This window comes from Lagopus muta, unplaced genomic scaffold (assembly GCF_023343835.1).
Source record: "Lagopus muta isolate bLagMut1 unplaced genomic scaffold, bLagMut1 primary scaffold_223, whole genome shotgun sequence".
In the NCBI taxonomy this organism is placed as follows: Eukaryota; Metazoa; Chordata; class Aves; order Galliformes; family Phasianidae; genus Lagopus; species Lagopus muta.
The window spans coordinates 1-27,811 of NW_026040261.1; the positions used below are offsets into that span (position 1 = coordinate 1).

The 27,811-nt window shown below is 60.7% G+C and overlaps 1 protein-coding gene across 1 annotated transcript; it reads left to right on the plus strand.

Moving 5' to 3' along the window:
• Window positions 1–719: 719 nt before the first annotated feature.
• LOC125687803 (nuclear factor 1 C-type-like) lies at window positions 720–27,440 on the plus strand. The gene is made up of 6 exons (XM_048933081.1): window positions 720–915; window positions 15,410–15,941; window positions 25,692–25,763; window positions 26,027–26,101; window positions 26,199–26,322; window positions 27,029–27,440. Exons 1-6 carry the CDS (start codon window positions 886–888, stop codon window positions 27,378–27,380), a joined length of 1,185 nt encoding a protein of 394 aa, XP_048789038.1. The 5' UTR covers window positions 720–885; the 3' UTR covers window positions 27,381–27,440.
• Window positions 27,441–27,811: the final 371 nt, after the last annotated feature.

The window sequence follows — 27,811 nt, forward strand, 5'->3', positions numbered from 1 at the left end:
TTTTGGCGTTTTCTCCTTCTTTCTTTCCTCCCTTTCTCTCATCTCGGATGGAGCCGCTTCCCCCTCTAAGTTCCCCGTCAGCCCTTTTGCTCGGGCGCCCCCCCTTCACCCCCCCCCCGGTATAAAATGAGCCTTTTGCCTCTTTAAAAAAAAAAAAAGAAAAAAAAAAAAGGAAAAGAGAAACAGCAAAAAAACCTCCTTAAAAAAAAAAAAAAAGAAAAAAAAAAAAAAGAAAAAGCGAGCGCTTTATTTTTCAATTTTTTTTTTTTTATTTTTTTTTTTGCTTTTTGTTTTTCAATCTTCGGCTTTTTTATTTTTCAACTTTTGGCTTTTGTTCTCCCGTTTGCTGCTTTTGATTGTAACGTTTTCCCACTTTTTCCGTTTCCCCCCTTTTTCCCCTTCCATTTTGCCCTTTTTACTTTCCCGTTCCCCCCGTTTTATTTCCCCATTCCCCCCGTTTTATTTCCCCGTTCCCCCCGTTTTATTTCCCCATTCCCCCCCGTTTTACTTTCCCATTTTCCTCCTTTCCCATTTTTTCCCCTCGTTTACTTTTCCGTTTTTCCCTCCCCCCTTCCCCCCCCCTTCCCCCCCCCCCCCCCGCTTTTCTATTTATCCCTTTCCATTTCCATCTTCCACTTCTTTTTTTTTTTCCTCTGGCATTTTTATTATTATCATTTTGCAAGTCGGACCCTTTTTATTTCCTCCTCGCCCCCCCCCCCCCGCTCGGGGCCGCCCCCCCTTGCTCCCTTGCCCCCCCCCCGGGCCCCGCAGAGCTTCGCCGGAGAGAAAGAACGCGCGGACTGCTCCAGCCTCCGAAATGACTCAGTAACTTTTACGCCTCGAGTCTCAGCTCTGCAATTAGCCACTTTCCCAGCGCCGCTCGGGATGTATTCGTCTCCTCTCTGCCTGACCCAGGTAACCCCCCCCCCTCCTCCTTTATTCCTTACCTCCCCCCCCCCCCCTCAACACCCCACCCCAGAATCCAAAAGAGCTTTTATTCCTCACTTGCCGATGCAAAAATATATATATATATAGATATCGGATAATATTAAAATAATCATTTCTCTCTTCCACCCCCCCCCTCCCCACCCCCCCCCCCCGTGATAAAAATAATAACAGCCGTAGGGCGGGTTGTGCCGAGCGGTGCACGGAGAACCGCGTTTTGCTGTCGCTTTCTGACCCCCCCCCCCCCCCCCCAGCACTGCTTGTTTTTGGGGTTTTTTAGGTGTTTCGGGGGTTTTGCTGCCTCTGCTCCGCTCGGTGCTCTGGGGGGGGGGGGGGGGGGGGTCATGGTTGCGCTGCGGTTTTGTTGTGCTGTGCGTGGAGGCGTTGGGGACACCGTCGGGGTTTGGGGTTTTGGGAGGGGGGCACTGTGAGGTGGTGCAGGGGTGGGGGGCTGCAGGATCGCTGTGCTGGGAAAGTTTTTTTCCTTCCCCCCCCCCCCCCCCCTTCTGCTTCACTGTGTGCAGCGTGGCCGCACATGTTCACGGGGCAGAAGGAAGGGGGGGCATAGGGAAGAGCAGGGGGTATGGAGAGCTATGGAGGGGCAGAGGGAAATGAAGGGGGCACAGGGACGTGTGGGGTGCAGAAGGAAATTGGGGAAGGGGGGGGGGGACACAAGGCGACATGGGGGGTCACGAAGCGCTCTGAGTTTCGGGCTGGCTGCGCCGTGCTGTTGGGTTGTGCGGGGTGGATCTGGGGGTCCCTGCTGTGTCCCAGCCCCCAGGTTTGGGGTCACCCCGTGTGTCTGGTGGTGGCTGTGGCCGTACACAGGGGCACCGGTGGCAGCTCGGGTGCCGCCGACGTGGCCCGCTTGAGGGGCAGCCATGGCGGGGCCTGGAGAGCTGCAAGGGGGGGGGGGGGGGGGGGGGCCCAAAATGAACCCCCCTCCAACCTTCATATCGGACCTGGGGGGGGGGGAAGGGGGGGGGAGCGGCCGCCATGCCGCCTTTGCTCCGTCCTTATTTATTTAATGCTATTTATTTAATTGCCGAGCTGCTGTAACCTCTTCCCTGCTGGCGGCCGCCCGCGGGCTCTGGCCTTGTGCCACGCTCCCACCCGCCGGCCTTCGGGCTTCGCTGAGGCCTTTGGGGTTTTGGTTGGTGTTTTTTTTTTTTTTGGGGGGGGGGGGGGGCTGTTTTTTTTGGGGGGGGCCCTTTTGGGGTTCATTGTCAGCTGGGTGTTTTTTTAGAGGGGTGTTTTTATGGGGTGGTGCAGCTGGCAGCACCCCCTGCCCACGCTTTGGGGGTCGCAGCCCCACATCAGGCCTGGTGGGCCCAGCTGGGCGCCATGGGGTCAAGCAGGAGCGGGCCTCACTGCCAGGCCTTACGGGGGCCTGGGGGCGCAGTGTGGTCCTCAAAGAGGGCCTCCCCGTGGCCTGCGCCCCTCATAGATGGGGGGTGGGAAGGAGCCCCCCAGGCTGGGCATCACTGCAAGCCGTGCCATGGCGGGGAGAGGCTGCGGGGCTGGCAGGCATGGGAACAGCACAGCATGGTGTGGGCACAGCATGAAGGTGGGTATGGCACAGCATGGACAGAGTATGGCATAATATGGCATGATATGGATGTAGTATGGCACAGTATGGCCATGGTACGGCATGGTATGGCATAATATGGACGTGGTATGGCATAATATGGACGTGGTCCGGCACGGCTGGGCTGCACGGTTGACCCCGCTGTCGGCGCTCCAGGCTGCACTTGGCACAGCTCACACCTCAAGCCGCCTTTTTTCTTCCCTCTCTTCCTATTCTGATTGTTTTCTTTTCTTCTGGCCTTTTTTTTTTTTAAATACAATTTTTAATATTTTGTTGTTATTTTCTTTCTCCTTTCTGTTCCGTTCTTTTTCCTGTTCTGCATTCTCTTCTCTTCATTTTCCTTTCCCTCTTATTCTCATCCGTCCCTTTATTTTATCTTCTCCTTTTTTCTTTTTTTCCTCTCTTCTCCTTCTTTTTTCTATTTCCTTTTTTCTCTTTTCCCTTTTTTCTTTATTTTCTCATTTTTCCCTCTTTATTTTCTTTTCCTTCTTTTCCCTCCTTTTTTTTTTTAACTTTCTCTTTTATCATTTCCCCTTTTTTAGTTTTCTTTTCCCTTTATTTTCTTTTCCCTTTATTTTCTTTTCCCTCCCTTTTGTCTTTCTTTTTTTTTCTTCTCTCTTTTTCTCTTCATTTCCTTAATTATCTTCTCTCTTTTCTACATCTTCTCTTTTTTCTTCTCTTCTTCCCCCCCCCTTTTTTTCTTTTCCCCTCTTTTCTCTTTTTTTAATTTTTTTTTCACATCTTCTTTTCCCTTTTACTTTTTTTTCTCATTTTCTTTTCCCCTCCTTTTCTTTTTTCCTCTCTTTATCCTCCCCTCTCTTCTCCCCTCTCTTCTCCCCTCTCTTCTCACACCTTCACTTTTCCCTCTTCTTTTTCCTTCACTCTCTTCTCTCTTTCCACATCTCACCCTCTCTTTTCGTACCCTTTTCTCCTTCTCCCACTGCCCCATGCCATCCCCACTCCCTGTTCTGACCCCGCTTTGCGGTGTGGCAGCGCTCAGCAATGTGGGCAGCACATGGCCGGCAGCGTCCGCTCCCCAAACTGTTGCCATTCCCATCGCATGGGAGGAGGGGGCAAATTTCCACCCGCTCGCTTCATGCGGGCCGCAGCTCCCCTTTTTCCTATCAGATCCAATGCCTGAACCCGGCCCAGTCGGGGTCTGCGCCCTCCAGACCCCTTTCCTGCAGCGCAGCCCCGCCAATCCCACCCCACTCGCGTGGCGGGCGCCCGGGGAGCTGCGGATGGTGATGTGGATACATTGGAACGTGCGCGGGACCCGCCCTGCCCTTGGCTTCGTGCATCTTCCCCGGCCGCCGCCGCCATCCTCCCGTGTCCCCGCATCCCTCCGGCCCACGGTGGCCGCTCTCAGCCCTGCTTGGGCAGCTCTGTCCCATCCCGAGCCCCACGGCACCAAAATAACCCTGGCATAGGCGGCGGCCGTGACGCGCTGCTGGCCGGGGCCGTGGCAGGAGGGTGACATTGTGCCCCGCTCAGCTGTCTGTCCCTGCTTAGGGACTTCCTCCCCTTCCCCCTGCTCACCTCTGTCCCCTCTCAGGGACCGGGCAGGAAATCAAGACGGAGCTGCCCAGATTAGCAGGGAAGCGGCAGCGGCATCACAGCCAAGGGCTGTGTGCGAGGGGGGGTCCGGCTGTTGGCACCCTGAAGTAGCCCCGGTGCTGCACACCCATCGCGTCCCCATCATCCCACTGCAGGGGGGTGATTTTCCCAAATTCTCAGGAGGCTTGCAGGTTGGATGTGCGGCAGCAACGTTTTCTCATCTCGCTGTGCAATCCCAGAGCCCAGTTGCGTCCCTTCATTGGGATCCTGACCCCCAGCACTGTGCAGCCTGGGGCAGGAGCTGATGGGGAGCAGCGGGGTGCAACATGGAGAGCTCACCCTGCTGCCCTCTCCCCTCAGCCGTGCCCCAGTGCCACGTTTTGCACTGATGTGTCCTTGCAGGGCTGTGATTTCTGAGGCCGTGCACCTGGCTCTGATTTGGGGGCATCAGTACTGTGGGGACAGCGGTGGTCCCCACGCCAGGTGCCCCCCTCGTGAGCGGGGACACATTGCTCCACCATGGTGCAGTGCCACGATAAGCAGCGTGGCCACGTGGCCTTTCCTTGTGGCTTTGTGTGCCCGTGAGGCCGTCCCCACGGCGCAGTGGGACCGTGAACCACCGCCTGCTTGGGCACGTGGCTGCCCTGAGCACCTGGAGGTGCCGTGGAAACCAATTTGGAGCAGGGGTGACTCCGTTCCTGGGATTTTGGGGATGGGAGCGCGGTGCAGCCGGCGCCTCGCCCCTCCACCAGTAGCTGCGGCAAACTGGTTTACTGGTTTCCAGCCGGGAGCTCAGATCAGCTGCCAAAGCATCAGAGCCGCTCGCCGGGAATGGCGGGGGGGGGTTGGAGGGGGGGGGAGTGAGGGAAGGTTGCAACACACTTTCAATTCTCCCATCTGCTGAGCATTGTTTGGGAAAAACAATGGGGCCGTTCTTTAAGTGCAACCTTGGGGAGCGCCTGGCTTTCCCCGCGCTGTGCCCGCCGTGCCGGGACCTCGCTGCTTCTGCCCGCCCTAATTTTAAATAGATAAAAATAGATCCTGGTTTTTTTTTTTTGCCTTATATGCGATTTATGGACAGGAGCGCTCGTTAGGGCAGGATGAGGCCCTCAGCTCTGCGGCATCACCTTGAACTTGGGCTGCGCACCATAAATTTGCCGCCGTGCTGCCCGGCCGTAATTCTCCCTCCTTTCTCCTCCTCCAGGAGCCCAAAGTGTGCAGAGCCGCGAGGAACAAAGCCTGATGTGAGCAGGGAATCGCTCCGTGCGTTTCCTTTTCCCTCCCTGCGCCGGGCTGCCCAGCGAGGATGCTCTCATCCTCCACCTCAGAGCTTTTTCTCCCTGCACCCTGGCCACATTCCCTCAGTTCCCTTTGGTGCAGCCCTGGTGTGATTCCGCAGTGGCAAAGGAGCACCCCTGGGTGCCCAGTGCTGTGAATTAAATGGGCGCCCACCCCTCTGTGCCATTTAGCATTGATGCGTGGCTTGTGCACCTGGGCACAAAGTGGAGCACAATATCCCCTGCCTGGATGGTGGTGGTGGCACATCGCAGGGTGGCACTGAGCACGGTGTGCCCAGCTCGCTCGCTGTGCCCAGTGCCAGGACCCCAGTGCTTGGTGCAGAGCCGTGGGGAAGGTGATGATATCGGTGCTGTGGGTCTCCCTGCATGGGAAGAACAGATGTGCTGTTGAGTCTCGCCATGAATCTGAATGCCTGGGAGACAGAGGGACGCGTGTGCCCCATCCCTGCAGCCAGGCCGAGGGCCGCAGGCATGACCCTGTGTCTGTGAGCAGCGTGTTGGTGCAGTTTAAATACTGGGGAGCCGTGAGTTTGGGGTTTCTCCCGTGGGGTGCAGCAGGCACGTCAGAGCCGTGTTGGTGCCTCGGTTTTGCTGGGTAGGGCCAGCAGTGCGTGGCGTCACCAGTGCTGGGTGACATCCCAGAGGGGAACCCGAGACGCCGCGTGCGCACGGCAGTTGGGTGGAGGTGCCCTGCTGGGGTCCAGTTTGCACGCTTCGAATGAGCACCAGGAAAAAGCTGAGCCCCTTTGGGGCTGGGGAGGGGGACGGAGCGGAGGACGGAGCCACGGGGGTCCCCGCAGGCATCCCTCTGCTGGGTCCCAGCTTGCAGCAGGCACGCGGCCACCTCGCCATCCGTCACGTCGGCCCCGGGCAGGCATCCCCCGCGGCCGCGCCGCGCCGTGCCAGCTTGGCCGGCACCCAGCGCCCTGCACCGCCGCCAAGCCCCTGTGCTTCCCAAGTCCTGGCGAGGAGCTGGGAAAGGATCCCGCTGCCCAGGTGCGGGGAGCACGGGGCGGGCCGTGCCAAGGATTGATTTCTCAGTTAACTCGCCGCTGCTTTCAAAGCGCATTAATCCGCCCGTCACCTGCCAGCAGCCATCCGTAATCGGCGTTTTGGGCAAAATCCCCGGCTCTGAGCTGGGCATTCCCCTCCTGGCTGTGGAGGGCACCCAGCCCTCCCGCTGACCCCTCGACTTTGTGGGGTTTTCTTATTTTTTTGTAGAAAAAGGGGCTCGTGTTTTGTTTTTTAAGACGTTTTCTGCTCTCCTTGCGAAGGGCCCCTCTGTGCCGACAGAACGCTATTCGAGCGGCCGCCGTCCAAAAAAAACCCCCAACATGTTTCTGATCACCAAAACCCAAGAAATATTTTTACTTTCAAAGGAAAAAAAAAAAAAAAGAGAGAGAGAGAGAGAAAAAGAAAGAAAGAAAGGAGAGGGAGAGAAATGTTGATTTTCCACCCAGACGTTTCCTTTCTTCCCCAAACCGAGAGGCGCCGCTCCCTGCGCCGGGGGCTCCTCTTTGGGTACCCCAAAGCTCCCGGCTCTGTCCCTGCGTTGGCGCTGTGTCCCTGCAGTCCCCCGTGCTTTGGGGAAAGTGAGACGGTGAGCGGTGTAAGGCGAGCCATGAAATCTCCTTTGGTAACCTGTGCGCCAGGACGGGCGGGCGCGCGGCGTGAATACCAATGAGGGGAAAAAGTGCAGAGTAAAGGGTTTTGGATGGAAATGGCATCGCAGGAGGAGGAGAAGCCGGGAGCCAGCGAGGATGCTGGAAGTGTGTGGGTGCGTGTGGGTGTGCACGTGCGCCCTGGCATCGTTGTGACCGTCCCCGTGTCGGCGCTGCGTCCCCGTGGGGTCACCCCAAAGCCGTGTGTGGCTGAAGGGGAACCGCTCCTCTTCCTCCCCTGATTTTTCGGATCAAAGTCTCCGGGGGCAGAGAAGCGGGGCCTGTGTGAGCAGAGCTGCTGGCAGCAAGCCACCCCGCCGCCTTCCTGGAGAGTTTGTTAAACAAATTTCTCTTAATTGCACGAGGCAAGGAGCGAGTCGTCGTCGGATGGAAAAAAAGAGGGGGGAAGAAAGATGGGGAAATTCCCCTCTGCTCAGCTACCCCAAGCAGCACGTTTTGGCTGCGGGGTGTCCTGGGGTCACCCGGTGCTTTGCAGCCCATTCTGCTGTTGGGAATGGTCCTCTGTGAGTGTGTGCAGCCTTTGAAATTGAAACCCGACGGTGCAGTGAGCACAGAGAGGGATAAAAGCTCAGCGCTGCGGCGGCGTAATCTCTTTACCAGGTCTGGGCCGTGCCGGACCCATAAGGGAAGGAGCAGGGCTCCCGCTGAGGTCATGGCTATAGATAGATAGCCCTCAGCCCTAGATGTGTGCAGCGCTGCTGCATCGCTTTGGCTCTGCCAGCAGCTCCCCAAAATGGGGAGAGCTGTGGGGAACGCAGTGCTTGCGGGGGTCCTGCACCCATGGCTGTGCACGGAGGCTGCGTCCCCAGCCCCATTGCAGAGCACCTTTCTCCATCTGTTTCCTGCTGGGTTTAGCTGTGCAGATGCTCCTGAGCAAAAGGCGCATGCAGGGCGATGCAGGGCTGCACCCATGGGTGCTGTGCAGAACCCCATACACCAGAAATGGCAGCACCCAGGTTGGTTTGCAGGACGGGGCTGTGCTCTGCGCTCAGCTCCTTTGGGAGCACCTGGCTTGCCTTGTCAGGTGGGGCCGTGCTCCCCCTTGCACCCAGCTCATTTGGGAACACAGAGATGTGGCTGCATCCCCACAACCCCATACGTGGCCCCATTCCCAGCCCCACTCCCTGCAGTGGGTGCTGGCACTGAGGGTGCCCCGCGGTGCCGAAGCGCCGGGGTGGCTCGGAAAGGCGTTGTCGATGCGGGGCACTAAAAATAGAGAGCCATACTGGGATCTTAATGGGACTTTGTGGGAAACCTGGAAACATTTTCTCATCCCCATAAATGAGTCCAGATGCATTAGCGATGACTGCATCGCATCCTGAGGTGCCGCCGGAGGAAAGCGGGACGCGCTCGCGAGCTCCTCGCCCTGCGGTGGTGGAGTGGGAATGCTGGGGGTGGGGGGCGTGCAGTGCCGCAGTGCCATCAGCACGGGGTTCCCAAAGTCCCGCACTGGGGCAGCACTGCCTCACCCCATCGCAGGGCCGTGGTGCTTGGGGACGCCCAGCCCACGTGGGTTTCCTTCCCTTGGGCACCGCAGCGGGTGACGGGGACGTTGGCCCCGCTCGGGGACCTCGGACTCCTGCGGGTGATGGATTGGGGCCAGGCTGGGCAAGGGGCCCAGTGCTGGTGGCCCGTGGATGCCCCGTCACGAGGCAGGCTGGCACTGTGGTGTGGCAGTGTCACTTAGTGGTGACAGCCGTGAGCTGGGAGCTGAGGAGCCACCGGTGCGTTCTGCCCCTGGAGGGAAGATTTTACGGAGTGCGGTGCCTCAGTTTCCCCATCTCCACGCACCCTTGCGCCCCTCCCAGCCCTGTCTCCAAGCAGGACTGTGTCCCCAAGCCCTGGCGTGACACGCAGGAGCTGGAGCTGAGCGTGGCCAGATGGGACACAGGCACTGGGAGGGGGGGCCGGGGGCCATGAACTCTTCACCGCGGCCAATCCTCCTGCGAGGTCGCCGGCCGCGCCGCGAAAGGCCGGGGTTATTTTTAAGCAGTGACAGGCTGCCAGCACGAGGCTGGGTTTGCTGGGGGGGGGGCACAGTGTGGGCACCCCAGGGAGGGGCAGGTGTTGAGTTGAGTGTGATGGAGCTGGGGGGGGGGTTTGCACCCTTTGGATGTGCGGTGATGTGTGTGCTGGGGGGCATAGAGCCCTCACAGTGTGGGCATCCATAGGAGGGAGTTGGGGACCCTTGGCACCTCCATACCTTTATCGGGGTGGGAGAGGAGGGAATTAATCCCCCTTGGAAAGGCCAGGAGGGAGCAAGAAGGGCTAAAAATACAGTGGGAGGGAAATAAAACCTCCTGCGTCAGGGGCTAAAGCTGGGCTGAGAGCCCCACGCTGCCTGGGATGGGGGGGGGGGGGCACGGGATGCTGGGGGGGCACTGCTGCCAGCGCTCCCAGTGCCAGCCCTCAGTCCCTCCTGCCTCAGTTTCCCTGTGTCAGGCAGCAATGCTGGCCTGTCTGCACACAGCCTCCATCCCCGTGTCACATCCTGGGGGGCCCGGGGGGGTCCAGCGCTGCCCCAGCTGACGCAGGGCCGGGTGGAGGAGCTGGCAGGCTCGTTGGCAATGCTTTTTTTTTTTTTTTTCTTCTTCTTTTTATTTTTCCAGTTCCATAAAACATTTCCCTTCGTCTCAGCTCCAGGGACGGGGGCGGGGAGGGGGGGGGTTGGCTGGGAAGCCACGTGGCTGCAGAGCTGGCGTCCACGGGACACTTCTGAGGATGGGGGGGGGAAAGGGGGGGAATGCATTTCCTTGGTGTGTCCCCACTGCCCGTCCCTTGCGGGTGCCATGCCTCAGTTTCCCCATCCTCATCCTTAGGGGCAGGGATGTGGCTGAGCTGTTTGCTCCCTCACCCCTCGGGGGTGGCACCTGGGGGTACCTGGGGGTACGGGGACACCTGGGGCTGCTCCGCTTGGCGCACATCCGTGCAGTGCTGGCACCTGAGCCCGGGGCTGCAAAGAGAGCTGCTTTTCTTCCTGCTGTTTTCCAAAGCAACTGGCAAGTTTGCTGCTGCCGTGGCCTCCCGTGACCCAGGGAAGCTCCCGGCCCCACAGCACCTGCGCCGGCATCGCCGCCCGCCCCAGCACGTAGGCGCGAGCACCGGCATCGCTCGGGGGCTGCTGCAGCCCTGGGGGGGGGTATGGGCTTCAAAGGAGGCAGTGGGGCGTTTGGGGTTAAGGAATGGGGTGCTGGGGTGCCACGGGGTTAGCACGTGTAGGGGTTAGCATATAGCAGGTTTGGGGATGCTGGTATCCCACCCACAGCATCCCTGCCTGCGCTGGTGTCTGTGCGCTGCTGCTGAGTTGAGGTGGTTGATGGAGCGTTTTGTGCCTTTCGTTGTCCGTATGTCCATCCTGGATGAATCCATCCTGCCCTTGGGATGCTGGGATGCATCCCGACCCCGCGGTCTGCGCGCTCCCACCTTTGTACCGTGCCTATGTGGTGCCACCAGAGCAGGGACGGGGGCAGTGGGCTCTGCACGGGCACAGGGCGCTGCTGGGAGCTGGCCCTGCGTCCTCCTGCAGCCCCGGCGTGGGCTGTGAGCGTTTTGCAAGCACGGGGCCGGGTCGTCCCCACCCCAAAGCAGGGAGAGACGGGGACACAGCGGCTGTCACAGCGTGTTCTGCCCCCAGGCACCTCCGGCTGCGGTGGCACGGCGCGTTCCATCCCCACCGAGCTCTGTGTCCCAGCCCCTGCTTGGAGTGGCAGTGAGGGGCTCCCTTTGTCCTCAGGCTCAGGGAGGCGCTGCTCGTGTCCACCGCTGTCCCGTGGCCCTGCTTGCACCACACGCCCATCCTGCATCCTCTTTGGGGCTGATTTCGGGGTGCACTCCATGGGGAGCCCCCCCCTGCCTGCGCCATCTCAGAGCATCCAGCTCTTCCCCACCCGCTGGCCCCACTTGGCGAACGCGTTCAGCCTTTGTCTCTCTTCTGGTTTGGTTCTGAAGACGCTTTGGGCGTTGGTTTGTGCAGCACACAGCATCCAGCGTGCCTCAGTTTCCCTCCCGGCCGCTCACCTGCACCAGGACCTGCAGAGCCGGCCGGGAAGCTCGGCTGCACCGTGCCGGAGAGCAGCAAAAATTATGAATAAGCTCTCATTAATAAATACTTGATGATGAATCCAAATAGATTTCCTCCTCTGGAGCAATTATTGTAAAATGGGCTCTAATACGTTGCAGGGACGGCCCCGAGAAAGGTTGGGTGCATTTCAGGGACTAAGTGCCTTCCTTCAATGCACTCTAATGAGCACTTTCAAATCATTTGCATCTGTCTCAGCAACAGGTCTCATTACCAGGTTAACTTATTGCCGAGCGCCGTTGCTGTGAACAGTTAATAAGCGGCTACTGGAGGCCTCGCCACGCATTCGTGGGGAAACCAACAGCAGGGCGAGCGCAGGGAGCATCTCCCCATCTGCACCGTGGGTCTGCAGGCAGCCACGACTGGGATTTTGGGGAACAGGGCAGCGTGGTGCATCCCCTGCTGGCAGCGGGGTTCCTGCAGGGCACAGCGCACAGCGCAGCGTGCCAGCCCCTGCCTGGGCTCGTCCGGCCGCGGGGATGGGGAGCTGGCAGCCGCAGAGCCGGCAGCGTTGTTGAGGTGTGTGGTTGGCTGGCGGAGAGGCTGAGCATCCTTTAATAACACCAACCCTGTGTGGTCTGCGCGGGGCCGAGGTGCTGCCTGCGCGTCCCGCACCGCGATGGGCGACCCGCCGTCACCGTCACTCCCGTCCCCAGCTCCTCCTCCTCCTCCCCTCCATGCAAACTGCTCGGGAATTTCCTGAGGAAATGTGGGGTTTTGGTGCCTTTTTTTTTTTTTTTTCATCGGAAAATTCAGAGCTCACAGAGCTCAACCTGTTTGGACGAGGTGCTCCTGCAAGGGATCCTCAGATCACCGTGCTGTGATGCTGCCGTGCCATGGAACCTGTGCCACAGTGCCCGTGCCACGGGTGCCCATGCCGTGATACCCATGCTGTAGTGCTGGTGCTGCAGCACACGTGCCATGGTGCCCGTGCTGTGGTGCATCCTGTGCCGTGCTGCTCGTGCCATAGTGCTTGTGCTCTGGTGCCCATCCTGCAGTGCCTGTGATCCCCGGGCTGTGATGCCCAGTGTTGGGTGTGTGGCATGGAATTGCCCACCCTCCCATGTGCAGGAAGGGCCACCACCCCCCCCAGTGACACATCCCTGGGTGGCACAGTGCATCCCCCTCTTTCTCCAGGGCGGAAGGCACCTCGCTGTGCTGCTAATCCCAACACGGCGTGCCCAGCACCACACAGGGCATCCATCCATCCGTCCATCCATCCATCCATCCCAGATGGGCACTGGGATGGAGCCAAGGTTTGCCTTGCCTCGGTTTCCCCTTCCTGCAAACACTCCCCTGCCTGGAAGGGCAGTGGGGGGGGGCCTGGTGCCGGCAGCACCCCGGTGCCAGCAGCACCCCGACGCGGGCGGCTCCTCCTCGGGTTGCGGGGCTTTACAAGCCCGGGCTGGAAGGGCCCCAAGAACAGACTCTGCTGCCAGATTCCCGGCCGGAAATGCCCTGAGAACAGCCTTGTCTGTGGTATTGCAGCATGTCTCTGCTTCCCAGCCCAGCAAATGAAAAACAACAGGGGAAAAAGTTAACCAGCCCCGTGCCGGCGCTGCGTCGTGCCGCTGTGAGGCGGCGGGCTTCAGGGTGACCCCGGGGGTCCCCAACGTCAAGCAGCGGGGACCTGGGAACCACAACCACGGTGTCCCCAAACTGTCCCGGGTGCCACGGGGACGCAGCTCCCTGCTGGGACGGCAGTGAGCCTTGGCTGTCCCCAGGCGCGGCGTCCCCCCGGCTGTCCCTGTGCCCCCGCCTGGCCCCGCTAAAGCAGCTTAGCTGGATGCAGCATCCCCGTGTGGGATAAGCTGGGCGGGAGGGAAAGTTGGCGCGGGGCTGATCGGCTTTGGGTCCGGCTCTTGGCTCGCCCTAATCCCGCCGTGGTGCCTGTGGGGTGATGGCTGGCCATCGTCACCCTGCAGTGGGACCATCCGGAGGGCGCCGAGCGTCCCCTGTCCCCGTTCACAGTGCTCCCTCCCTGCTGTCCCTGCAGTGGGACAACGCCAGTGCCCTCCGGCTGCCCCTGCCCGGGGTGTTGGCAGGGCTGGGGTATGGCAGCAATTTGTAGGGCTTGCCTGGATAACCGGCCACCAAGGAAGATCGGCCGCCCACCGCCCCGGCCAAGTATTGTTTTTGGAACTTGCTGCTTCTTTTTTCGGCTCCTGTCTTACTTTTCTTTGACCTTCTTCCCTGATTTAAGACACATGCCCAGCCCTTGCCCAGCTGCAGTGAATTAGCGGCTGCTGCTGGGGAGGGAACCAGACCCTGCGGCCACGCGGGGCTGCGGACGTCCCAGGAACAGCCGGCAGGGGCGAGTCCATGGGCAGGATGGGGTCCTGTGGGGAGAGTGGGATCCTGGGGACTGGATGAGTCCTGTGGGCAGGATGGGATCCTGTGGGTGGATGAGGTTCTGTGGGCAGGATGAATCCTGTAAGCAGGATGGGAATCCTGTGGTCAGGGTGTATCCTGTAGACAGGATGGATCCTACAAGCAGGAGGATTGCCATGGGCAGATGGGATCCTACGGGTGGGATGTGATCCCGTGGGCAGGAAGGGGTCCTGTGGGTGGGATGTGATCCCGTGAGTGGGATGGGATCCTATGGGTGGGATGTGATCCCAAGGGCAGGATGGATCCTACAAGCAGGAGGATTGCCATGGGCAGGATGGGATCCTATGGGTGGGATGTGATCCCAAGGGCAGGATGGATCCTACGCACAGGATGGATCCCTTATGGGTTATGAAGGGCCAGAGCTGTGCTAATGCTGTTGGGGTTGGTAGGGGGAAAAAAGTGGATCTGGAGTAGGGGCCATCAGCTTCCAGGGTGAGATTGTGCTGGAAAATAATTGGGTTTGTGCACTGGGGAGACTTTTGGGGTTGGTGGTGCTGTGCTGGTGGGCTGTGCTGGGTCGGGGGACAGCGGGGGCAGTGCTGGGGCAGTGGGGCCGGTGTGAGGCTGCTGTGGGGCTGCTATGGGGCTGAGGCTCCGTGCTGGAGCAGGGAGCAGTGGGGTCGCTTGGGGACAGGGCTGCGGTGGCCGAGGCGCAGCTCCTCCCGGCTGCACTGAGACCCTGCGCTCAGCTTCGCCCTTTCGTCGCTGCGATTGCAGTCGGGAGGGAAGCAAGAAAATCAGGGGAGGAGGAGATGATTTTTGAAGGGTTTGGTGGCCGCGCTTTGCCGCCTCCCAGCTGGGATTTGGGGCGCGGGGGCCGTTCCCAATGCAAACCCAAGCACGGATTTTTCCGAACTGGGAGAATCGGATGCGGGAAGGAGGGGCCGTGGAGATGGATGCACTTTCCTTGTTTTCTTTCGGGGACGGACTCGTCCAGCAGCCAAATGGAAAAAGACAGTCAGAGCACGCATTGCTCACCGGGCCTCGCGCCAGCAGCCGGGCTGCCCAGAACTGGGGCAAACTGGGGGGAGTTCCCTCGCGCCGGGGGGAGCCCCGCCGTGCCGCCCCATGCCCACACCACACAGCAGCCGGGTGCTGGGAGATGCTTGGCATCTGGGTGAGGTGTGGGGTGGCCCCCGTGGCTCCGTTGCACCCTGGGCAGGATTTATGGGGACGGGGAGTGATGTCTGTGCCCCCCTTGGCATCGCAGTGGCGTCGGGGTCCCAGTCCCTGTGGTAGGCATGCGCCATGTCCCTGCCCTGTGGGGGCTGGCTGGCTGGAGACGTGGCACAGCGTGGCCCCACAAGTGGTCATGGGGGGTTTGGGGACATCTGGTGTGTCCCAAGCATGGCCCCGCAAGAGGCTGAGTGTTGGATTGGAGACACCAGGCCTGTCCTTGTCATAGCCCCACAGGTGGCTGAAGATGGGTTTAAGGACACTGGGTCTGTCCTCAGAAGTGGCCATGGGAGAGTTTGGGGACATTAAGTTTGTCCCCATTGGGGTCCCACAAGTGGCTGGGGTTGGGTTTGGGACACCAGATCCGTCCTTGGTGGGGCTACATGTGGCCAAGGGCGGGTCTGGAGACACCATGTCTGCCCCACTGGTGCTCTACAGGTGGCTGGGGTTAAGTTTGGGACACCAGTTCTGCCCCAATGGGGCTCTACAGTTGAGTTTGGAGACGCTGCGTCTGACCCTGGTGTGGCCCTACAAGTGGATAAGGTTGGGTTTAGGGACGCTGGGCCTGGCCCCATAAGTGGCCAGGGGTGGGTTTGGGGGCCTGTCCCCATCGTGGCCCTACAAGTGGATGAGGTTGGGTTTGGGGTTGCGTTCCGGGGCCCTGGGGGTGACGCGCTGTCTCTGTGCCCCACAGGATGAGTTCCACCCCTTCATCGAGGCGCTGCTCCCCCACGTGCGGGCCTTTGCCTACACCTGGTTCAACCTGCAGGCCCGCAAGCGCAAGTACTTCAAGAAGCACGAGAAGAGGATGACGAAGGACGAGGAGCGGGCGGTGAAGGACGAGCTGCTGAGCGAGAAGCCCGAGGTGAAGCAGAAATGGGCCTCGCGCCTCCTGGCCAAGCTGCGCAAAGACATCCGGCCCGAGTGCCGCGAGGACTTCGTGCTCTCCATCACCGGCAAGAAGCCGTCGTGCTGCGTCCTCTCCAACCCCGACCAGAAGGGCAAAATGCGCCGCATCGACTGCCTGCGGCAGGCTGACAAGGTGTGGAGGCTCGACCTGGTCATGGTCATCCTCTTCAAAGGGATCCCCCTGGAGAGCACCGACGGTGAGCGGCTGGTCAAGGCGGGCCAGTGCACCAACCCCATCCTCTGCATCCAGCCCCACCACATCAGCGTCTCCGTCAAAGAGCTCGACCTCTACTTGGCCTATTTCGTCCGTGAGAGAGGTATGGGGGTTCCTTCCCTCTTTCCTTCCCTTTCAGACCTTGCAGAGAGGATCCCGGCGCTCCAAATCGCTCCCACCCCGAGCGGGTGTCCCCCACCGTCCCCTTTTCTCCATCTGACGCCGATCCCAGTCCAAGGGGCGCTGCTGGTTCGGAGGGCAGTGGTTGGGTGGCACGTTGTGTCCCCGTGTGCTTTGACATGGGTCGTCCCAAAGCCTTTGGGATCCAAATGGGGTGACTGAGGCACGGTGCAGCACCCAGGCTTGGTAGCCAAGAGTGGTCCCAGAGCCACTGTCCTTGCATGCCAAGAGAACAGAGCTCGTGCCTCAGGCCAGCTCCTGTGTTATCCAGGCTCGTCGCCAGCCGGAGCCCTGCTGGCACATGTGGCCCCAGTGGCAGCAGGCACATGGGGGGACAAATGGGTGGAGTCCTTTTGGCAGGGACCTCAGGCCCTGAGCGCATCATCTATGGGGCTGAGGAGGGGTCTCACCCATACTGCTGGGACGCCGCGCTCCCTGATGTCACCCGTGCTTCTCAACATCCCCTCTGCATCCCGTTGTCACCCACATCCCTCTGCATCCCAGGGTGGGAACAGAGCAGCAAGGAAGATCAGGGCTTGCCAGTGAATCTCTGCAGAGCATCCTGCAGGCAGGAGACCCATAGCACCGTGCTGTGCTGCCAGGACCCATCCCCCCCCATAGGGCCATCCCCCCCCATAGGGCCATCCCCACCCCAGGACCCATCCCCACCCCAGGACGTGTCCCATTACCCCTCTGCAGTCTATGACCGCTCCTCACCCAGCGCTGGCTGCAGCCCAAGGACGGATAATGACACCGAGGGGGGCACCCGGTGGCTGTAATCCCAACAAAGGGGATTGACGGAGCCATAAATCACGGCGGGCGCGGGCGGATGTGCCGGGTGTCACCTCGGTCCCCCGGGAGCCACCGCGGTCTGACCGGCATCACGTGCGCCCCGCAGCCCCCACCACACGGGGGTCACCAAACAGGGATGGCTTTGGGCAGCTCACGGCCAACCAGGGTGCGGACAAAACCCCGATGGGTGACCCTGTGTAGGGTGCTGGGGGCTCCCGGCGGCCACGCGATCCCCTTGTCCCCAAGGGAAGCAGCCGCCCCTCTGCCACCCCCAGCCCGTGACCTTGACCCCAACGTCTGGGTCCCCAGCAGCCGCAGTCACCTGATGTCTAATTGGGAACACGGCGGCTGTAAATACTCCCTGATAAGGCCCTGGCAGCGGCTCACTTTCCCTGTTAAGGTCGCTCTGCGCCGTGGTTAAGGGGGACTGGGGACAGTGGGGCGGACCTTTGGGTGCTGCTGTGCTCTCGGCCCCATCGTGCGCCCTCTGCTCTGTGCTGGGGGGGTCAGCAGGGTGCAGCAGGGAAATGGGGCAAGGAGGGGCTGGGGGGCACACGCTGGGGGGGGTGGGGGTCCCCGTGGACTTCCTGCAATCCTGCACAAGGCTGCATTTTCCTGCACGCTGCTGCACCCTCAGTCCTGCTCGTGTCTGCAGTCCTGCGCAGCTGTTTGTGCGGGGTTCTGCACGATCCTTTCCTGGGCTTTTGCACGCTCAGTCCTGCGTGCATCTGCGTACATCTGTGTGCATCTCTTGCACAGCCCTGCGCGATCCTTTGCGGTCAATCCTGCACGCTCCCGCATTTTTGCTGCACGCTTCCACTCCTTCCCCGCTTTGCACGCTCTTCCCCACCTTTGCACACCCCAATCTGTGACCCCCCCCGTCCCCCTCCATCCCCTCGCTGTAGGCAGAAGGAGGTTGGGGGCCTTCATCCACCCGCTGCCCGCAGCCCCCCGCTATGGGGCCGGAGCACGTGGGCTCAGCCGCCCGCCCGCTCCTTTTGCTGCTGTCAGCACAATTTCCCAACTGCTGCTCTGGCAACGCGAGGGAGGGGGGCTGCGGAGGAACCCCCACGGTCAGCCCTCCCTGTCTGGGGAGGGGGAGTGAGCCGCCCCTGCAGAGCAGTGCCAAGGGGGTGGCGCTGAGCCTGCGGGATGCCCGAAGGAACCCTGCGTGCGCACGTGGGGAAACCGAGGCATGGATGGGGGGTTGTGGGGGGGAGGCAGGGGTCTGTGCCCCGCTCCTCATGGGCTGTCTGCAGCCCCACGGTGTGCTGGGTGCTTGCTGCAGGGCTGGGTGCAGGGTGGGCTCAGCGCTGGATATGGGGTGGGTGCAGGGTGGGTGCAGGGCAGTTAGAGGGTTGTTGCAATGCTGGGTGCACACCGGGTGCAGGGTGATTGCAAGGTGGGTGCAGGGTGATTGCAATGCTGGGTGCAGGGTGATTGCAGTGCTGGGTGCAGGGTGATTGCAATGCTGGGTGCAGGGTGATTGCAATGCTGGGTGCGCACTGTGTGCAGGGTGATTCCAGGTTGGGTGCAGGGTGATTGCAGTGCTGGGATCACGCTGGATGCAGAGTCATTGCAATGCTGGGTGCACGCTGGGTGCAGGGTGGTTGCAGCATGGGGGAAGGGTGGTCGCAGGGTAGCTGCAATGCTCAGTGCAGGCTGAGTGCTGGATAGGTGCAGAGTGGTTCTGCTGCAGGGTGCAGAGCAGATGCTGTGCCGGGTGCAGGCTGAGCGCAGGGTCATTGCAAGGTTGGGTGCACGTTGGGTGCAGGCGATTGCAGGCTGGGTGCGGGGTTGCTGCTGGCTGGGTGCAGTGCAGCTGCAGTGCTGGGTGCAGGGTGGTTGCAGGGTGGCTGTGGGGTTGTTGCAAAGTTGGGTGCACTCTGGGTGCTCGTTGGGTGCAGGGCGATTGCATGCTGGGTGCAGGCTGAGCGCAGGGCTGGGTGCAGGGCTGGGCTCTGCACACCGCAGTGGGGGAGGGGTTGGCGCTGCAGCCCAGGGCTGGGTGTGCAGCAGAGGGGGGGGGGGGGGGGGGGGGCTGGTAGGGGGGTGGGGGGGAGGGGGGGGAAGCTCGGAGGTCGCCGGTGAAAGTCAAAAGCATTGCAGTAAAATGGTAATCAATCTCCCCAGTCGATTGTGCCAGGACCTTCGAAGCATTACAGAGAGATTCCTCCCTACAGCAGCAGCCTGGGCAGGGGGGGAAGGGAGGGGGGGGGAGAAGCAGGGGGGTCCTCCCAGCCCCGCATCTCCATCACCCTCATCCCTGCATCTCCGTTATCGCTATCCCTGCATCTCCATCCCAGTGCCCCATTGCTGCATCCCCACCCCTACGTTTCCAGTGCCTCCATCTTGGCACCCACGTGCCAGTGTCCCCGTCCCTACCCCCCACCCCTTCCCCCCCCCCCCCCCACACCCCCTTTGGCACATCCCAGTGCCCCCCTCCGTACATCCCCACATCCCCCCACCCTCACTCCCTGACCGCTGGGTGGGGGCACGGGGTCAGCACGACCCCCCCCTCCTCTCCCTCCACTCCCGGGGTGCTCAGGGTGTGAGGGGGGACCCCGCAGCCACATCCCCACCTCTGCCCCGCTGCGATCTTCCCCCAGCAGTGTCCTTTGGCTGAGCCCAGCGGGGCGAACAGATGGGTACGGGGGGGTGGTGTGCAGGCATCGAGCCCTGCGGTGGCACCGTGCTCCCCTTGGCACAACGCCGTGCCCCCTCCACCCCCCCCCCCCCAGGCCTGGCAGCCCCTTATCTCCCATCCCCAGCCCGGCGTGAGGCAGATGGCACCAATCTGCTGGGGACGCCGTGCCAGGGCGCCCGGCCGAGCTGCCTGTGCCAGGGGGGGCCGTGCCAGATGGATGGGGCATCACCGCCAGCACGCCTGCAAATATTTATTGGGGGGGGTGGGAGGGGGATTGGAGAGATGGATGGGGCACACAGCATTCAGGCCCCACATCTCACTGGGTGCCCATGGGCAGAGGGGTGGATGAACCCCCACCCCACCCAGCACTGTCCTGGCAGCCACGGATTTGGGGCTTGGGGGGCCTGGAGATGGGCAGAGCCATGAGGGCAATGGGGCAGGACCCCCTCCCCACTGACCCCCAGCGCTGCGCAGTGATATCAGCCATCAGAGAATCCCTGCAGGGTGGGTTCCTGGTGTGTGTTGGACACAGGGGTGGGATGGAGGAGCGTGTGGGGTGTATGGGGGGGTGTGCTGGACCCCAGGAGCTCCGTCCCTTGCGGCGCCACCACCCTGAGGTGTCCCAACAAACGCTCTGCCCCCCCTCCCCAGTGCTGTTGGCACACGGAGCTCTGCAGATCGATGCCGACCTTACGAGGTCAGGGCTTCCCCGGCGATGCCCGCATCTCCTCACCTCCCCTTGTCCCCATGGATTCCGGAGCTTCCCCAGCTCAGCGTCACTCCTGCCACGAGCTGCTCCGCGCTCAGCACCCGGCACCCAGCAGCGCATCCCCGAGGCGCAGGGTGGGCAGGGGGGCTTCTCCCCACCGTGAATAAAAGATGAGCGCTGCGTCTCGCCAGCACCTGCCACCCCCCCCGCCACCCGCCGTCCCCCCACAGCGCCCACAGCTCTGCCCTCCCCAGGGCTGCCGTCGCCATCCTGGCTGCATTCCCGGCTCCGTGCCGCGTTGGCGGGGACAGCTGGGGTGGCAGATGCCAATGGCTGCAGGCACGGGGAGGGGGCGCACGCCGCTGAGCCCCCCGTGCCCGGCTGGCACCGACAGCTGGGGCCGCGTCCCCGACAGCCCCATAGGGATGTTCCCATAGCGCCTGTGGGGAGTAATGCCTGGGGGGGGGGGTGAATGGTGGGGTGTTGTGGGGGCACTGGGGTGGTGAGGGGCTGCGCCGTGCTATGGGGCTGTGCTGTGGGGTTGTGCCATGCAGTGGGGCCCTGCCTTAGGGTTCAGGCATAATTCCATACTGTGGAGCTGTGCTATAGGGTTCTGCCATGCTGTGGGGCAGTGCTATGGGGTTGTGCCGTGCTGTGGGGCTGTCCTGTAGGTTGTGCCATGCTATGGGGCTGTGATGTATTGTTCTGCCATGCAATGGGGCCATGCTGTAGGGTTGTGCCATGCTATGGGGCTGTGTGCAGTCACTGCCGTCCTCCTTCCTTCCCCCCTTTGATTTCATTCTTTCTTCTCCCTCTTTTTGCTTTCGTTTCTTCTTTCCCTGCTTCTCTTTCCTTCATTCCTTTACTTTACATTTTTTCTCTTTTATTCCTTTTTTTTTTCTTTCTCTGTTTTCCTCTTTTCCTTTTCACTTTCCTTTCCTTTTCCTTTTTCTTTTCCATTCCTTTTTCGTCCTTTCCCTTTTTCCTTTACTTTTCTTTCTTTTTTTTTCTTTCCCTTTTTCTTTCTTTTTCTTTCTCTTTTTTCTTTCTCTTTTTCTTTCTTATTTTCTTTTTCTTTCTCTTTCTCTTTCTCTTTCTCTTTCTCTTTTTCTTTTTCTTTTTTTCTTTTTCTTTTTCTTTTTCTTTTTCTTTTTCTTTTTCTTTTTCTTTTTCTTTTTCTTTTTCTTTTTCTTTTTCTTTTTCTTTTTCTTTTTCTTTTTCTTTTTCTTTTTCTTTTTCTTTTCCTTTTCCTTTTCCTTTTCCTTTCTCTTTTCCTTTTTCTTCTTCTTCTCTTTCTCTTTTTCTTCCATTTTCATGCTTTTCTTTTCCTTTCCCTTCTTCTCTTTTCCTTTTATTTTCATCTTTCCCTTTCCCTGTTTTCTGTTACTTTCCTCTTTTCCCCTCTCTCTCCTTACCTTCCCCCTCTTATTCCCCTTTCTCCTTTCTCCTTCCCTGTCTCTTTCTTCCTTCCCCCATTTTCTCTCCCCTTCTTCCCCTTCCTCCCATCCCACATCCCAGCCCCTCCATGCCCCCAGATCTCCCCTTCCCTTCCACCCCCTAGAGAAGCCCTCAGGGCCCCATCGCTTCCTCAGGAGGGGGGTCCCCCCATCCCAACCAACGAGCGGGGGCCACCATCACCAACCTCCCCCCTCCCGTCCCTTTGTCCCCTGCCATCTGTCCCGGCTCTGGCACCAGCCCAGCTCTGTGTTGGAGGGGGGCTCCGTTCCCCCCGCGCCGCCGCCGCCGTCTCCGCTCTCTCGGGGTCGGCCGAGGACAGCAAGCAGCAGCTCAGAGCTCACAGCCCGCCTGGGCCAGCTGGCTGCAACCAGCAAACGTGGCAGCCCAGCCACCTCCAAGCAGCGAGCAAAGCCCTGTTCGGGTCTACGGGGGGGGCTGAGGGCTGGCAAAGTCATCGCAGTGTGAATGGGGGGCGTTGGGGCTGGGGGAGGGGGGGGGGGGTCAGGGGTAGCCAGGCTGAGCCGGGCTTTGGGGTGCTGGGAGGTTGCATAGGGGAGGTTGTACAAGCAGGACGGGGCTGGGATCTGGGTGTGGGGAGCTGTGTGTATGGGGGTCTGTGTATGGGGGTCTGTGTATGGGGAGCTGTGTGTATGGAGGTGGGGGGGGGGGGGAGCTGTGTGTGGGGGTCTGTGTATGGGGAGCTTTGTATGGGGAGCTGTGTGTATGGGGGTCTCTGTATGGGGCAGTGGGGAGAGCTGTGCTAATGGGTTGGGGAGGGGTAAAGGGGGGGGGGGGGTACAAATCGCACCCCACAGCCCCCAGCTCAGCTTCCCATGGCTGGTCACTCTGATGGTCCTATGATGGAGGGGTGAGGGGCTGCGGGGGGCTGCAGGGCCATAGAGAGAAGGATTGGGGGGGGGGGGGATTGTTAACCCTGGGGAAACTGAGGCACACAGACCCCCACGCCCCCCCCCCACACCAAGCATCTCCCCCCGCACCGCTGCCAGTAACGCCGTGCCCTGTTACCGTCAGCACTCGGGCACGCAGCCAGGGCTCTCCCTCAGCCCCGGGGGGAGCCCATCCAGCAAGGACCCCCCCCCCCTCCCGAGGACAGCCCCAATTGGGGTGGTGAGGCCCCAGCGGGGATTGCTGTGGGGGGGGGGGCCGTTCCCAAGCGGCGGTGCCATGGGGTGGGGGCACCCTGCCAACCCGGGGAGGCCATAATTCAATGGGTGGCACAGCGCCAGGCTGCCAGGCAGCCCCTATCAGCCCCCCCTGCCCTCCCCCTTCCTTCTCCCCCCCCCCCCCCCCTCTTTCCACGGGCACACTTTGCTATTTTTAAGAGCCATCGACCTGTTTGGGCACCCAGGCTCAGCACAGCGCTGTGGGGGGGAACGCTGACACTTAACCCCATGCCCTACATGTTACCCCCCCCCCCCCAATAATTCCTGCTTGCAGACCCCCCCCATGCAAAAGGAAAAAACTTGGGGGGCTTCCCAACAGCAGTAATGCTTCAGGGTGCAGCTCTTTGGGGTGCCCACAGCTCCCCGTTGCACCTGAGCTCAGTGATGGCTGCGGGGACCCCCTGAGTTCCTTTAGGTGGTGTGGGGGGGTCGGGGGGGGGAAGGCACGCCATTTTAGTGAGCGTTGGCCGGCCGCAGGCAGCCGTCACATGGCGGTGAGCACAGAGCTTGGCCGGCCGCTGCGGCGCCGGCGAGGCAGCCAGAAATGTGCTGGCACACACAGCCCCAGGCTGCCGGGGGGGGCCCCAGCCCCATAACGGGGCTCCTGATGGGGGGTGGGAGAACCTGAGCGATGGGAGGAGATGTGAGGGCGCGGGGGTTTGCTTTTGGGGGGCAGGGTGGGGGTCGTGGGTTGGGGTGCCCCAATGGGGGATAAGGGACGGGTGAGCGAAGGACTTGTGGGGGTTCAGAGGGGTGAGGGGGGTGATTGAGCGTGCCCGTGGGTTGGGTGGTGCTTTGGGGGGGGGGAAGAGCCACGTGGGGCATCTTGGGGTGACCTCAGGAAGGTCTTTTGTGAGAGAAGAACACTTGGGGTGACTTGGGGTGACCAGTGAGGGTTTTTAGGGGGGCAATTGTGGGGTGACCAAAGGTCTGCGGTGTTACAGAGCCGTTTGGGACGTCTTGGGGTGACCAAAGGGCCTTCAGGGGTTTCTGGGGGTGATGGAAGAGCTGTGTTGGCCATTTTGAATCAACCAAGGAAGTGTTTTGGGGGGGGAGAAGAGCAATTTGGGACATCTTGGGGGTGACCAAAGGGCTGTGGATGATATTTTGGGGGATGGAAGAGCCATTTGGGACATCTTGGGATGACCCAAAGGGCCATGGGTGGTATTCTTGGGGGTGGAGGAGCCATTTGGGGCACCTTGAGGTGACCAAAGAGCTAGAGGAGATATTTGGAGCGATGGAAGGGCTGTGTTGGTCATTTTGGTTTGAGCAGCGAAGTATTTTTGGGGGCGGAAGAATCATTTGGGCACCTTGGAGTGACTGTGGGGCTATGGGAGGTGCTTTGGAGGTTGGAGGAGCCATTTGGGGCATCTTGAGTGACCAAAGAGCCATGGGAGTATCTGGAGTGTGGAAGAGCCATTTGAATCATAGAATGGCTTGGGCTGAAAAGGACCGTAGTGATCATGTAGTTTCATTTTGGGATGACCAAAGGGCTATGGGCGGTATTTTGGGGGGTGAAGAGCCATGTGGGGCATCTTGAGGTGACCCAAAGAGCTGGAGGAGATATGTGGGGCAATGAAGGTGCTGTATTGTCCATCTTGGGGTGAGCAGTGAAGTATTTTGGGAGGGAGAAGAGCCTTTTGAGATGGCCACTGGAGAGATCTGGGGTATGGCAGCGCTATTGGGGACGTCTTGGGAAGGTCATCCTTATGTCATGGTGCAACCAAGAGGCTACGAGGAGCATCCTGGTGTCACGGTGGGATGAAAGGACCACAGGAGACACCTTGGGGTGACCACAGGGCCTTGGGGTCATCGTTGTGGGGGGAGCAAAGGTCCGTTTTGTGGTGTGACAGTGCAATGAAAGGGAGCGCGAGGGGCAGCTTCCAGTGAGCGCAGGTGATGCGAGCAAAGGGTGACGGAGGTGGGAAGAACCACAGCAGGACCTTGGGGTGACCCCAGAGCCCACGGGACGTGGGGTGAGGCGCTGGGGGGAGCGGTGCTGCAGCACTGAGCCCAAAGCTGCTCACCACCATCCCACACTTGGCCGTGCTCCATCTCTAACCACATCCAGAGCCGCTGCGCCGCAGAGAGGGGCTGCATCCAGCATCGGGATGGGGGTCCCACGTTCCAGATCCTTCAGTGATGATGGGGCACGCTTTGGTTTTCCAAACTGGGGGGGGGATTTGGGGAAATGGGGAAAAAGCCAATGGTGCCGCGTTGAACGCAAGGGGGAATTTCTGCTCCCTAAAATGGCCGCTCCGGAGGAAGCAGAGTGGGGTGTTGGTGGGATGGGGCACAAAATGGCTGTTGGGGGAGAAAGGGGGGGGGAGGGGGGGAGAAAAGAAAGGAAAGAATGAAACGTTGAAGGGAAAAAAAAAATAATAATAATAAAAGAAATGGAGAAAAGAAAGCGGCGGGCGGGCGGCGGTGTTGTGGCTGCGCTGTTTGGATTGTCTCAGCCTTTTCCTGGCATCAGGCAGCACTGCTGACGGCCAAAGGGGTGGGAGAAGGAGGAGGGAAGGGGGGGGGAAATGAAAAAAAGAATAAAAATAATAAAGATGGGCGAATGCTTGGAGGGCTCCGCAGGGCCCGGGATGCGCCGGGGTCGGGAGGAAGGATGCTCCCATGGCTGCTGAGCTCAGCGTCTGTGCGTGTATTTTTAGCCCAGGGCCAAGCGGGGCTGTCAGCGGGGTGGTGGCCGTGTCACAGCCCCACAGGGATGGGGAGCATCTGCACAAGGCCGTCCCCAGCCCTGCTGCCGTGTGACGGAGCCCCGGGGGTCCCCATGAGCAGGGATGTGCAGCTGTGGTTGTGGGTCACAGCCTTTGGGGACGGCCGTGCCTCAGTTTCCCCACGTCTCAACCCCCTTTTTCCCTCTCCCAGATTCCGAGCAGAGCAGCAGTCCCCGGACGGGCATCGCCTCGGACCAGGAGGACACCAAGCCCAACACGCTGGGTAAGAGGGACGCAGTGGGGACCCACGTGGGGTGCCAGCACCCTCATCTGTGGGGCGTTTGGGACACGGTGGGGACACATCACCCTGCTCTACAGGACGTGCATCCCATAGCGGCTTAGCAGCTGACCGGGGGTCTTGGATGCAGTACAGACACAGAAGGGGTGGGGGATGGGGCTTTGCCTCTTTATGGGTGCACAGGAGGAGATGTGGGTGCACAGGGCATCGTGGGACCCCCCACTCACGCTCTCCCCTCCCAAACGCAGACTCTACAGACTTCCAGGAAAGCTTCGTCACCTCGGGGGTGTTCAGTGTCACCGAGCTCATCCAGGTGTCCCGAAGTGAGTGCCATCCCAGAGCCCCTTCCCCAGCACCCACCCTGCCGGTGCCGCCCTGGGGTGTCACTGTGCCCTTACCGATGTCATCCTCTCCCCACAGCGCCGGTGGTGACGGGCACGGGCCCAAATTTCTCCCTGGGGGAGCTGCAGGGCCACCTGGCCTACGACCTGAACCCCTCCAGCACGGGCATGAGGAGGACGTTGCCCAGCACCTCCTCCAGCGGGTGGGTGCCGCCGGGCGGCGCGGGGGCGATGCCGGGACCGGTCCAGGCACGGCTGTGTGGGATGGCATGGGCACGTCGGGTCCTGCAGTGTGCTGCCAGGCTGCCTGCACTGCGGGGTGGGTGGGGGGAAGCTGGGGCAGTGGGCTGCTGCACTGCCGTTTTGGTACCGTGCAGCCATTTGGGTACCCCGGCACGGTTTGGTACCCCTGGTCTTGGCAACGTGGTTCTGAAACCTGACACAGCTTTGACATCCCAGAATAGTTTCAACACTCTGGTGTGTGGGTTTGGCAGCCCAGTATTGGGTTTTGCATCCCGCCACCATTTCTTGCAACCCCATCATGGTGTCAGCACCCAGTGTGGTTTCTTCACCCCAGTGCTGTGTCAGCATCCGGCCGTGGGTTTGCATCCCAACGCAGTTTTGCACCCCAGCGTGGTTTTGCCCCCCTCTCCCCCCTGTTGGGTTTCGCACCCCAGGATGGGTTTTGCTCTGCAGTGTGTGTTCACACCCTACCAGATTTTAGCACCCCAGCTGTGGGGCTCAAGGCGCATCCCCATGGGCACAGCACGTCCCAGTGTCACCCCAGGGTTGGGACCGTGGCACGCGGGCAGGATGGGCTCCATGTGGCCGCCTCCCTTGGGGTCACCCTGCTGATATCACAGCAGCCCCATAGCGTGGCAGGGGATGCTGACCTCTGGCTGTTCTCAGGAGCAAACGGCACAAGTCTGGCTCCATGGAGGATGACATCGACACGAGCCCCGGCGGCGAGTATTACACCTCGTCCAACTCACCCACGAGTAGCAGCCGCAACTGGACAGAGGACATGGAAGGGGGTGAGTGTGGGCTGCCCCCTGTGGGGCTGCCGTGTGGCACGGCGGGTCGGGGCTTCCCTGCACAGGCTGTGGTGTTCCTGCAGGGCAGCGGAGGAGCTCTGTGTTGGTGCAGTGCTATGGGGCCCTTGGGGCAGAGGTGCTGCCAGCCCCTCACTGGGACACAGACCCCCTATAGGTGCCATGGGGCTGCTGTAGGACCCCCCCAATTAGACACAGACCCTCCATAGGTGCTGTGGGGCTGCTGTAGGACCCCCCCAATTAGACACAGACCCTCCATAGGTGCTGTGGGGCTGCTGTAGGACCCCCCACTTCCTATAGGATCCATCCATTTAGACACAGACCCCCTATAGGTTCCTTGGGGCTGCTGTAGGACCCCCCACTTCCTATAGGATCCATCCCATTTAGACACAGACCCCAATAGGTGCTATGGGGTTTCCTTGGGACCCCCCCATTTAGGCACACGCTCCCTATAGGGCCAGCCCCACAGCAGCCTCTCCCAGCCCCACAGCTGCTGTTTGCACTGTGGACAGATTTCTTTCTTGCTTTGCTTTTTTTTTTTCTTTCCTTTTTTTTTTTCCCTTTCCTGTCTAGACAGCCCCAATTAGCTGTTCATTAAGAAAAGGGGGGGCTGGGGTGGGTTGGGCTAATTAAAGCGATG

What these genes read in the sequence shown, in the direction of transcription:
- LOC125687803 (XM_048933081.1), top strand. Translation starts at nt 886, where the DNA reads ATGTATTCGTCTCCTCTCTGCCTGACCCAG. An exon ending in GCTCATCCAGGTGTCCCGAA is followed by an intron (nt 26,102 to 26,198) that starts GTGAGTGCCATC and finishes CTCTCCCCACAG; the next exon opens with CGCCGGTGGTGACGGGCACG. An exon ending in CCCAGCACCTCCTCCAGCGG is followed by an intron (nt 26,323 to 27,028) that starts GTGGGTGCCGCC and finishes GGCTGTTCTCAG; the next exon opens with GAGCAAACGGCACAAGTCTG.